Raw genomic sequence first — 12,540 nt, 5'->3', positions numbered from 1 at the left:
AACCAGGGGGGAGCACAGATTCCGGGCCTGTGACTTGGGATGAGGGCGTCTTAACCATGCGCCCAAACTCCTGGCTGGGATCTCTGGTAGGTAGTGAAACAGAGGGAACTCTGTTGCTTTTAGACCTGATCAGGGTATCTACATGAGTGATGATGTTTAATGTATTATCCTCCTTTATGGATAGTTGCTTTTTGAGAGAATCTTTAGTACAGAGGGATATGTACATATATATCTTCACTGGAAAGGCAGATCCGCAAAAAAAGGAGAAATAAAAAGATGATCTGAGCCAGGAGCCTCCGCCAGGCCTCCCACTCTGGTGTGGGGTCCTAAGTACCTGAGCCATCATTTGTATTTGAAAGAATTACAGAGAGAGGCAGAGACAGAATCTTCTTTTTGCTCTTCACTCGTCAAATTGCCGCAGCTGGAACAAGACTGGTCTGACGCCAGGATTTTTTTCCTGGTCTTCCATGTGGGTGCAGGGGCCCAAGGCCTTGGCCCATCCTTTGTTGCTTGCCCAGTCCATAAGCATGTGCTCATATGGGATGCTGGCACCACAGCCAGAGGCTTAGCTGGCTACACCACAGTACCAGCTGCAGACTTTTAAGACTGAGGGTCTTGTTGGGTCATTTTGTGGATGGCTAGCCACGTGGGCAGTCAGGCTGGCTGGGGAGTGGCAGAGCCAGATCCTGCTGCTGGGACCAGGGACTCCCCTCCCTCTCACTCACTCTGTTGCTGTGCTGTGTTTTGAAGATGTGAGTTAGTCAGCCAGCTGTCTAATTCAGCAGTTGCAGTTCAGACTTAGAAGACTGTTCCACAGGCTCCTATTTCATTGGCGACACATTGATCGTGTTACTGTAATTCTGAGTGTTCCCAAGTGCTCTGGTTTGGGAGGCTGTTCTGCCAAGTGTGAGGTAGCGTGGTGGTCTAAGCTCCTGTCTCCACTGGCACGGTCACCGTTCCCTGCTGTCCACCCGCCAGTCCTCCTCTTCTCTTGCAATGTTCCCCCCTGTTGTGTGGCTGCCCAGACACAGCGAGACCATGCTCTGAGAGCCACCACACAGCTAGTAGGAATCTGTGAGCTCAGGGAGCTAGAATGGGCCATGTCTGTGTCCAGCCCTGGCTCTAGGCTACCGCGGGGCTGTCCCCGGATATCTGGGCTCCGCTCCCAGCAGAGATGCTATGGTCTAGGCAGGCAGTTTAGGTCGTTGAGTCTGGAAGCCACACCTCCCCTGCCTGTGTAATAATTTTTACCCACTCACATCAGTTTGTGTCTACCTATCAGTCCTTGGGACCGGGGCGAGGGACAGGGCTGTACTGTGGCTGGTCATGCCCCATCGGGCACTACCTCTAAAAGCTCATGCAATGAGGGGCTCGGCCTTTTGGCCTTTTGGGGCTTTTGGGCTTTGTGCAACTGCGGCACAGTTTCCTCGGGTTGGGTTTTCTCTCTCCCCAGCTGTCCATCCTACAGGCAGACTCAGAAAAAGGCAGCCATCTTTTCCCTTTAGACTCAATGTATCAATCTCTCCCTTACGCTTTTACTGTGTTACCTGGTTAGTTTCTGTTTCTGCCTTCTGAATAAACTCAACACTTCTTTATGCTATGTTGGTGCCTGTACTTAAAATGCTTTTTAAGTAAATGACAAGAAGCTAACAAACCACAGTCCACAGCAAAAAGAGGACGGAAAAAAAAACGTGATCATGGCATAGGTCGTGGGGTCTGAGCAGAGGACTTGAGCACTCCTGCCCGCCTCCAGCCCTAGCTCACTCCTGCCATGTGGCCTTTAGCTTTGTGTTCTGGAGGGTACCTCTGCCGCACCTGGCAAGCTCACTGTGCACACACGGGCCCTTCCGAGTGGACCAGGACGCAGAAGTGACCCAGAGGCTGAGCAGGCTGTGGGAGGAGGGCAGAGCTGGGTGTGCTGGTGGTGGGGAGGACGCACCTGCTCTGAAGGTGGAAGGAGGGAAGCCGGGCCTGGGAAGTCCTCAGGCACCTTAGCGGAGACCACGCCTGCACGATCGGGGCTAGCTGTTCTCCCTCCCGGCCGGAGCGCCAGGTCGGCGCCTGCAGAGAGCAGACAGGGACGGAGGGGACCACGCCACTGGGCAGCCAGGAGAAGGCAGACGGGGACAGAGGCGGGCTCCCGGTGCGGGAAGGGTGGTGAGCGCAGTCGGTCCGACCCGGGGATGGCGCCCTCTGCGGGCGGCACACGCGCTACGCTCCGGCTGTAGCGCATCTGGCTTTCGGAGCTGTTGGAGCAGCGCTGGGGAGTCGTGGTGTGGCGGGAAGGACCCTGCTTTCCTGTTAGATGGGGAGTGGTGGGGGAAAGCAAGCAGCATCTGAGAGCGCGGCCTGCGTTGTGGCACAGCCAGTTAAGCTGCAGCCAGTGAGTTCGGGTCCCATGTCAGAGGGCTGATTAGAGACCCCGCTGCTCCGCAGCTGCTCCAGCTCCCTGCTGGGGTACTTGGGAAAGCAGCAGAGGATGACCCAACTGTTTGAGTCCTTGTCACCCAAGAGGGAGACTCAGCTGGAGTTCTGGACTCCCGGCTGCGGCCGGCCAGCTCTTGCTGTTGTACCTGACCCAGTGGATCGAGGGTCTCTGTCCAGTCACTCTGATCTCAGATAAATAAATACATTCCTAAAGAAGGGGGAGGGCGGGACGAAAGGAGGAGGAAGAGAAGGAGGAGGAATGTTTCGGTTCGTGGAGTTCTTTGGCTTTTTAAAAGATTTTTTTAAAGATTTATTTATTCTTATTGGAAAGGCAGATAAACAAAGAGGAGGAGAGACAGAGAGGAAGCTCTTCCATCCAATGGTTCACTCCCCAAACTGCTGCAAAGGCTGGGGCTGAGCCACTTCTAAGCCAGGAGCAGCCCTAGCAGCCCTTCTGGGTCTCCCACACGGGTGCAGGGTCCCACGGCTTTGGGCCGTCCTCAAGTGCTTTCCCAAGGCCACAGGCTGGGAGCTGGATGGGAAGCAGAGCATCTGGGATAAAAACCGGTGTTCATATGATGCATGCAAGGCAGACTTTAGCCACTAGGCTATCACACTGGGCCCAAGCAGCCCTGGATTTTTAAAAAGATTATTTATTTAGTTATAGTTATTTGAAACATATATATACATATATGTATATATGTGTATATATGTATATGTATGTATGTATATGTATATATATGTGTATATATGTACATATATATGTGTGTATATATATATATAGAGAGAGAGAGGGAGAGAGGTCTTCTGTCCACTGGTTCATTCTCCAACAATTTGCACTAGCCAGGGACTTGAGCCAGGTCTCCCATGTGGGCAGCAGTGACCCAAGCCCTTGAGCCATGGCCTGCACATTGTGAGGCAGTGGGGAGCGGGCAGGGAGCCGGGACTGCAGGCACTGTGTGACAGAAGAGGCATCTCAGGCCTGCTCTCAACCTCCTCCCCAAACCCCGCCTGGTGCCGCCATGGAGCCACTTAGGTTTGTGAATCATTTAATCTTTATAAGCCTCATTAAGCTCAATTTGTTCCACATACTTATCGTGACTAAATGAGACAGCATCATGTTTTATAACTGCAAGGGTTTTGACAAACCTATTATGCAAAATTTGAATCAGTATTTCTCATGTAACTTCAGGACTCCAGTATCTCCATTTCCTTCAATTCCAAACTCTATTTTTTCTCTTTTTGTAATTATTTTATTTTGATAATCTTTACATAGTTGATTAGGGCACAAATGGTCAAGGGCTACAAGAAAATGGATAAGATTATTGTTTCCATATTATTATTATTATTATTATTATTATTATTCTATATCTGGGGTAAGGAGGAGATAAAGGGAGAAGCCCCATCCAGCCTCCCACCCGTATTAGATTATTATTATTTTTTTCTTTGCATTTTTTAAAAGATTCATTTATTTTTTATTGGAAAAGCAGATCTACAGAGAGGAGGAGAGACAGAGAGGAAGATCTTCTGTCTCATGATTCACTCCCCAAGTGACCGCATCACCCGGTGCTGCGCTGATCTGAAGCCAGGAGCCAGAGACCTTCTCCAGGTCTCCCACGTGGGTGCAGGATCCCAAGGCTTTGGGCCATCATCGACTGCTTTCCCAGGCCACAGGCAGAGAGCTGGATTGGAAGAGGAGCTACTGGGATTAGAACTGGCGTCCACATGGGATTCCGGCGGGTTCAAGGCGAGCAGTTTAGCTGTTAGGCCACCGTGCCAGGTTCCTTTCTTTGTATTTTTCAAGTCAAAGGCTGCTGGGGTCTGTGGACAACGAGATTGGAGTTCATGGCTCAAAGAAGTGCTTTGGTGGGCATTCTTCCATAGGGACATCAAAATCCTGGCAAGCCGTGTGTGAGGCCGCGGCGGGAGCAGCAGGGGGCAGTAGCCTGGAAAGTGATGGCAGGCACAGCCAGGGACCCAGGGGGCAGATGGGCCTGAGAGTGGGGGCTTCCTGGCCACTGAGTACCCAAAAGGAGTTCCAAGGTGGCTTCTGACCCGGGGGACTGGGCAGGTGCCTGGTCCTGGAGGGGCCTGTGGATGTGTGTTATGTCCAGTCCACTCACAGGACTGTGTTGTGCCCAGATCCCCAGAAATCACCAGGAGTCTGAAGTCGATCCAAGTGCACAAGGATGGTTTACTCAAGTTTGGCACATCCGAACCAGGGTTCTTGGTTGAGAGCAGGCACCTGGCTGACCGACTGGCACCAACACCCCTTCCTGGAATGTGGCTGCTAACAGCACAGTCATATGGTTTGTATAGGGGCAGTCCACAAGGTGAGGGGAAATACTACACATTCCCTACCTGTCTCAGCTGGACAGACCCTGCCTCCAGCAACTAAGGGAAGCACCCACTTAATTACTTGGAGCCACCTGTGAGATAACCAGCCTTAGGTGGGCCTTGATTCATAAGAATTGGGACCCTTCAGCGCCAAAGGTCACATAGGCCACTAAAGGTCGCCTAGGTCGTCTGGCCTGCAAGCTCACACAGTTTCTTAGCAATGAGCCATGAACAAATGGTTGGGATTTTGATATTGAGGTTCTTCAACTGAACTAGCATTCCCAGGGGTGTTGGCACTGCAGGCGCCAGCCCCTGCGCCACGACTCCACTGTGTAAAAACCATCCTTGAAATCCAAGAAAAGCAACTAGAGGGCCCGGCGCGGTGGCCAGGCCTGGGCGGGGAGGCTGGGGGAAGGTCTCTCGCAGAGCGGGGAGAGGGCATGGGGATGGCGGCGGAGCGGCAGCTGTGGGCCGACCAGGAAAGAGAACAGGTGGGCGCGGCTTCTGCGGGGCAGCTGTGGCCAGTCGGGCCGAGACCGCCCGGAGGCTCGAGGATCGGGAGGCGGGGTAAAGCCCTCGCTGCCCCTGCAGGGGTTCGCGGTGAGCGGAGGGACAGCCCGAGTCCCTGGGGACCGGCTTCGCGGTCACCCCAAGAGGAGCCCGGAGGTGCCAGGCTTGGGGCGGGCACGGCGCGCATGCGCGCGTCCCCTCAGGGGTTCGGTCCGAGGGGCGGGAAGTGGATTTTCGGGAACAACGTTTGAGGAACTTGACGACGGATTGGAGACGATGGGGCAACAAACAAACGTCCCATTGGGTAGCCGTACGCAGGCGCCTGCCTCCCCGGCTGCCCATTGGGCCTTTCAAGCCGACGCGGGGGCGGGCCCCCCGGAGCTCCGCCCCGCGCCGGGCCCAGCCTCAGGGCCCCGGGCCGGGGTCGGGCGGAAGCGCGCTGCCCGCCCCTTCCCCACGCGCCCCGCGGCGCCGCTGTCCCCCGGCGCGGACCCTCGCCGAGCCGGGATGCACTGCTGCTGCTCTGCGGCCTCAGCATGGAAGCCAAGCGGGTGGAGATTCCCGGCAGCGTGCTGGACGATCTCTGCAGGTACCGCGGCCCTCGCCGCCTCCTGCCCGGACCCCGCGCAGGCACGCGCCGCCCTCGGGGAGGCCAGGGCCGCGTCCCGGGGCCGCAGGGAGCGGTGGCCGCGGCTCGGCGGACGTGGTGTTGCTGGAAGGGGCATTTTGGGGGGTGATAGATCCGAGTGACCTGAGGAGAAGGCGAAGCGCTTTGCTCTCAGGTGCCAAATTTGATTAAAAAAACACCTGTGAGGGCGGCGTGGCGGGGCGGGACGCGTTCGAGTCCCGGCTGCTCCACTTCCACCCCAGGGCCTGGGAGACCCGCCCGGCCTCGGCCTGACCAGCCCGGGCCGCTGGGCCATCTGCCGAGTGAAGCAGCGGATGGACTCCCTGTAACTTCCAAAGTCAGCCTTTTGTAAAAATTGTTAGAAACGAACGGCTTCAGGTTTCCAAGGTTCTTGTGTAAAGGCTTCTTTATTTTCCCTGGGAAATCAGAGGCAGAGGATCTTCACCCGCTGGTCACTCCGGGTCTCCCACGGCCTTGCCGGCCTCCCAGGCCACAGGCAGGGCGCGGGACACGAACCGGTGCCCTGGCGTGGTATGGCATTGTGCCAGGTCACAATACCCATTTGGTGGTAAAAACATTCAAGATGCGTGTTCGGAAAGATTCATAATGATGATGTGTGGGTGAATAGAATTCTTTTAGGAAAAACAGAATCAGGAAGTCCCACCTGTTCTGGCTGTGGTGTTTCTGCTGAGGTTCACTGCTGTGTCTCCTGGGCTCACAGCCGTTCAAGACCAGAAATGCCGTTGTGTTCTGTGACAGTGAGTTAAGTGTCTGGTACATGTTTGCGAGTGAGCGTATTTAAGCTATTATATACATCTTGCAGGATATTTTTTCTGTAAGAAAGCTTTCTTTCGCGGTTACAATGTTTAGCAATGCTGACAGAAGTACAGGTGTGGTATATTTAAAAATTAGGGCCAGCTGCTTGGCAAACCGGTCATTTGCTAAAACTTGAATATATTGCATTTACAAGTTAATATTTATCGTATTTTTGTAGGGTAAAGATTTTGTGTTAATTCATGATTTTAACTTTAAGATTTTAAAAACAACTTTTCCAGAGATGTGTTTGTTTATTTGAAAGAGGTAAAGGCAGAGAGGCCTTCTGTCTTCTGGCTGCCAGGAGCCAGGGCCGCCAGGGCCGCCATCGTGGTCCGCAGCAGCAGCTGGCCCGCGCGGCTCTGCAGGCACACTAGCAGGGAGCTGCCTCAGAAGTGCAGCTGAACTTGAGCCTTGCAGCGCACAACCCCACCTCCTGCACCGGGATAGTGGCCTTGATTGTGAGGTGGTTTTTTTTGTTTGTTTGTTTGTTTTAAATACCTGCGCTTTAATTTGGAGAGAGACTTCCTCCTGGGCCACGGAAGGCAGTGAGTGATTGGAACTTGCTGGGATCAGCAAGAAGCTGGTCAGGAGTGAGAGTGGTGTGTTGGAGCTGCCAGGCTGTGCCCACCCCAGGACAGGTGTTTGAGTGCGTGTGGGTTTCTGCATGCTCTGACGGTCTGAAGGAATAGCTACTGGCCCTTCTAGTGACTGGGTGACACTGGTTCATTTCCAGTTAGGGGTGAGGTTGCTTTCTGGTTAAACATGTCCATGTGAAAACAACATGGAGGTACAGCATTTACCAAGCTGCTGGACTTGTCAGCATGGTTTTTGACTAAATTAGTTTATTGAACTACAAACCAGTTTTTAAAGTGTTAGCTGAAAAACTTGAGTTTAGAAAGTTGTTTCTCTTGAAGTTATGCTTGGAGTTTTTGAAAACTCCTGAAGAATTAGATGGTAAGGCCACTTGTGTCCCAGGGAGTGTGTTTCCTGGCTGGTGTCCTTGCTGTTCGGAAGTGAAGGTTGGCGGGTTCGTGCTCATCTTCAGCCAGCCACTGCAGTGTCGATCTTGCTGAAACATTTCTGTGCTAACATTTCGTCTGTAGGAATATTGAAAAGGTGGTATCTTATAATGTGGAGGGTTTTTTCCCGTAACAGTGTTAGAGAAGCCATTTTATTTCCACTGTTAACTATATGTTTGCTTATATGTATACATACACTTTTAAAAAGATTTGTTTTTGTTTGAAAGGCAGGACAACATGTATTCACATATATCCTATCTGTGTGTCCACTGGTTCATCCCTTACATGTCCAGAGCAGCTAGGGCTGGTGAGGCGGAGGCCAGGAGCCAAGAACTCGGGCTGGGCTCCCTGTGTGTGACTGGCGCCCAGGCCCTTGAGTCTCCTATGCTGCCTGGTGTGTTATCTGGAGACCAGGTGGAAGACGGAGCTGCAACTGCAATCCTGGCATGTGGGCATGCCATCCGGCAACTCAGCCACTGTGCCTGGCGCCCACCTCACGCTTTAATTTTAAAGACTTTTAGTGCAGACACCTGAGGAAGGAACGAATGGGTCAAGAGATGAGCAACAAACCTTGGAGATGAAAAGCAGAAAGCAGTGGTATGTGACTGTGGGGATACAGGACAAGAGAGAGTTGTTTGTCGCCCTCTGTCAACACAGGACATGCTGTGACTGTACCAGGGAAGCCAGTCATTGGGCCGGGACTCACGGGGTATCTAAGGACCCCATGTCCTTGGAAGTGTCAGATCTGACAGGGGAGTGTACTCCCCCCCCCCCAATTCAGACATTAGCCAGGTCTCCAGAACTGTGACAAGTTGGCCCTAAGTTGGGGTTTTCAGAACCCCTCTTTGGATTCAAGGAGTTTCTAGAACTTTTTACAGGACTCAGAAAACACATTTGACTTGCTTAAAGGATACAGATAGAGATGTATGTATGTATAGTCTTCAGAAAGCTTATAGAAAATGTGTATTATGGTGAAATGCATGGATTTTGAAATTTCTGCACCAATATAATTCCAGTTCAGGTTTTGCTATGAACTGATTTTATCAGTGAACTTATTACCCTACAAACTTTTTTTTTTAAGATTTACTTATTTTTATTGGAAAGTCAGAGTTACAGGGTGAAGGAGAGACAGAAAGCTCTTCCGTCATTGGTTCACTCCCCAAATAGCCGCAGCAGTCAGTGCTGAGCCAGTCTGAAGCCAGGAGCCAGGAGCTTCTTCCGGGTCTCCCACGCGGGTGCAGGGTCCCAAGGCTTTGGGCCGTCCTCGACTGCTTTCCCAGGCCACAGGCAGGGAGCTGGATGGGAAGTGGAGCAGCTGGCACAGGAACTGACATTCATATGAGATCCTGGCACTTACAAGGCAAGGATTTAGCCACTGAACTGTAGCGCCAGGCCCGTGGGCACGTCAGTGACATGAGTTGAGAAATGAATCAGCTAGGATGCAGTGAAAGGCGGGGGGGTGTTAGTGATGGGCGGAGTGGCTGCTTTGTCAGGAACGAATTCTGTGAGGTGGGAATAGGCGAGGTAGCGGTTTAATTGGCCGGTCATCAGCGTGAATGAGCACCTGTGCAGACTGAGTGTGGCCAGTCGCCCAGACCTCTGTGGTTGATGGACAGGTCAGGTGGTCTGCCAGTGCGCCGTCTGAACTCAGGCTGGCCTTACAAGGAAGTGTCCAGTTCTTGCTGCTGCCTGTCCATCCCTCTGCTCTGCAGGCCAATGGGTTTGTGGAGTGAGTTAGATGTGGTGCCCTCCGGTGGGTGGCCCTCCTCTCTGCAGTTCTCTGGGGGTGGGCTGTTACTGGCTCGCTGACTTGGTGCTGAGCAGGGAGGATCCTCCTGGGGAGCGCGGCAGGGTGAGGCGGGGCGAGGCTGAGCCGGGCCGGAACTGTCTGAGCAGGAGTTTGTGCTGTAGGCCGCGTGGCATCTTCCCAGGTGTGCCTTGTCACAGGCCGCTTGCTGAGACTTGCTGCCTACTAGAGGGGCTGCAGTGGAACTGGGCATGGAGTTAATTTCCCGTGTTCCAACTGAGAAAGTCACCAGCAGTGTGCCCTTTCTGGCCCAGAGGTCAGTGCAATTGGGTGACAGATCCTGTGGGCACTGCGGTGCGTCCCATGCTCCCAGGGCTCTGGTGGGGTCTGTGGAGTTGGTCGGCACATGTTTTGTAGTTTTCCAGAGTTGGACATGCTGTTTGTGTCCCATGCTGTGAAGTGCACACAGAGGTGGAATTGCTGTGTGCTGCGTTTTCTCAGAAAGCCTCCCTCCCTGAGCGACCAGCAGGGCCTGTGCTGGAGGGAAGCTGGGCCAGCCTGAACCCCCGCACCCCAGGGCAGGACATGGGCATCTTAGCTGCTAAGTCAGAGGTTTAAGCTCCTTTTCTTAATTTTTCTGTTAAAATGTATATTTCTATATGTATATTTGTCCTGTCACTGACTTATACCATATTGGAATTTTAAAGCACTTGTATTTAAAAATTTCTTGAGATTTGATTGGACTGTTAGAAACAGCTAAGTCATTTAGCTCTGTAGTGAATGATATAAGTGATCTAAAGTGGTACTGCTTTAAAAAAATTTATTGGAGAGATGGAGAGAGAGATGATCTTGGTTAGACTCGCTGGTCATCCCCAAATGGCACGCCAACCAGGACTGGGCCAGGCCAAAGCCGGGCAGGCGCCTGGAGCTCAAGCTCATCTCCGTGCTGCTGGCAGTCCCAGGCACCTGGGCTGTGCTTTGCTGCCCTTCCAGGCACATGAGCAGGGAGCTGGATTGGAAGTGGAGTGGCCAGTTCTCCATCCCGTGGCTTCCCAGGTGACGGCTGCCTGCAGCCTGGGAGGCAGGGCTGATGGCTAAAGCCCTTCGGTTCCTGCCACCCTTTCTGGGAGCCTTGGATTAGATTCCTTGTTTCCCATTTTGACTCTATTGCTGTTGCAGGCATTTGGAGAATGAACCAACTCAATGGAGGTACTGTCTATGCATCTTAAAAGTTTAAAAACTGGCCCTGGCTCGTTGGCCTAGTGGCTAAAGTCCTCGCCAAGATCCCACATGGGTGCTGGTTTGTGCTCCGGCGGCTCTGCTTCCCATCCAGCACCCTGCTTGTGGCCTGGGAAAGCAGTTGAGGATGACCCAAAGCCTTGGGACCCTGCACCTGCGTGGGAGACTCGGAGGAGAAGCTCCCGGCTCCTGGCTTCAGATCAGCTCAGCCCCAGCTGTGGCGGTTACTTGGGGAGTGAATCAGCAGATAGAAGATCTTCCTCTCTGTCTCTCCTCCTCTGTATATCTGAGTTTCCAATAAAAAATTATTTTACGTTTAAAAACTGTAGATTTCTATGTTTTGCATCAAAATAAACTTATTTTTTAATTTCATTTTTCATAAGCCTTTTGAGATACCCTCGTGTGTAAAAGTATGCTCACATCTCCGCTTGTTTTCTGGTTACACTTGAAGTAGACAGTTGAGGTTTTTCCAGGTGATTCTATTTAGCAGTCTGCTTGAACTGCTATGGAGGCTTTGGAGGAGGGGTGTGTGAGGAGGGGTGTGTGGAGGTGGGGTGTGTGTGAGGTGGGGTGTGTGTGAGGAGGGGTGCGTGGAGGTGGGATGTGTGGAGGAGGGGTGTAAGGAGGGGTGCATGGAGGAGGGGGTGTGTGAGAAGGGGTATGAGGAGGGGTGCGTGGAGGTGGGATGTGTGGAGGAGGGGTGTGAGGAGGGGTGCATGGAGAGGGGTGTATGAGGAGGGGTGTGTGGAAGAGGGGTGTGTGAGGAGGGGGTGCTTGGAGGTGGGGTGTGTGAAGAGGGGTGTGAGGAGGGGTATATGAGGTGGGGTGCGTGAGGACGGGTGCGTGGAGGAGGGTGTGCGGAGCATTGCTGCCTTGGTACTTCCTGTAATGTTTATGGGTGGGGATTAAGCAGATACTAAGCATAGTTTTGATTTAATTGTGTGAGCACATTTGCACATAAGCTTGGGAGGAACTGCTGGCTGGAGTTGCTTGCTCAGTTTTCAGAGTTGGGACGAGCTTTTACGTTCTGGACGGGTGCTCCTTCCGTGACGTGTGAGATGTGTATGGTGTGTTCTGTCTCGGAGACTCATTCTTCCCTGATTGCTCCCTGCCCAGGCCTTGCTGGAGTCCCTTTCTTAAGTTGACAGGTCGAGGATAAGACAGTTTAATCAATTGAAATAAATCGTTATGGCTTATACATTAATGCTTGCTCTTTTTTTTTTGACAGCCGATTTATTTTGCATATTCCCAGCGAGGAGAGAGACAATGCGATCCGAGTGTGCTTCCAGATTGAGCTTGCCCACTGGTTTTATCTGGACTTTTATATGCAGAACACACCAGGACTGCCTCCGTGTGGGATAAGAGACTTTGCCAAGGCCGATATCCTTTGCTGTGGTTGTCTCCGTTCTTGTTGGGGGTGTTCCTGACAAGTCTGTCTCCTTTGACTTCGGCTGCCTGTGTTCAAATGTGAACAGCAGGTGCAGTTGAACCGTTTTTATTTTTATACAGAAGACTCTCGAAATGTGCACTGGTGACTCGTGACTAAAATTTGATCTTTTCTTTCAGAAATAGCCTGTTATTTTTACCTTGTTGCTTTTAACCACGTGACTAATGAGGAGGTGGTGGTTCTTCCGGTTTGTGCAGACGCTTCTTAAATGGTCATTGACCATTTCACTCCAGGCTGTGTTTTTAGCTGAGGCACAGAGAAGCCAACGTCTTTGAGTATGTCTTCTGCTCCGTTGGCACTTCAGACAGAGCTTATTCTAATTTATTAGTTACAAAAGATTAGTATAAGTTATAAGTTAAAAGAATAGTGA

The 12,540-nt window shown here is 52.2% G+C and overlaps 1 protein-coding gene across 1 annotated transcript in view; it reads left to right on the top strand.

The window, feature by feature from the left end:
* Positions 1-5,779: 5,779 nt before the first annotated feature.
* DCP2 (decapping mRNA 2) overlaps positions 5,780-12,540 on the top strand; it is a 29,417-nt gene continuing 22,656 nt past the window's right edge. The window contains exons 1-2 of the mRNA XM_004586585.2: positions 5,780-5,863; positions 11,952-12,103. Of these exons, the coding sequence (XP_004586642.2) occupies positions 5,811-5,863; positions 11,952-12,103 (205 nt within the window). The 5' untranslated portion in view covers positions 5,780-5,810. The remainder of the gene's footprint in view (positions 5,864-11,951; positions 12,104-12,540) is intronic.

This window comes from Ochotona princeps, chromosome 19 (genome assembly GCF_030435755.1).
Source record: "Ochotona princeps isolate mOchPri1 chromosome 19, mOchPri1.hap1, whole genome shotgun sequence".
Taxonomy (NCBI): Eukaryota; Metazoa; Chordata; class Mammalia; order Lagomorpha; family Ochotonidae; genus Ochotona; species Ochotona princeps.
This window is presented reverse-complemented; position numbering and strand designations above follow the sequence as displayed.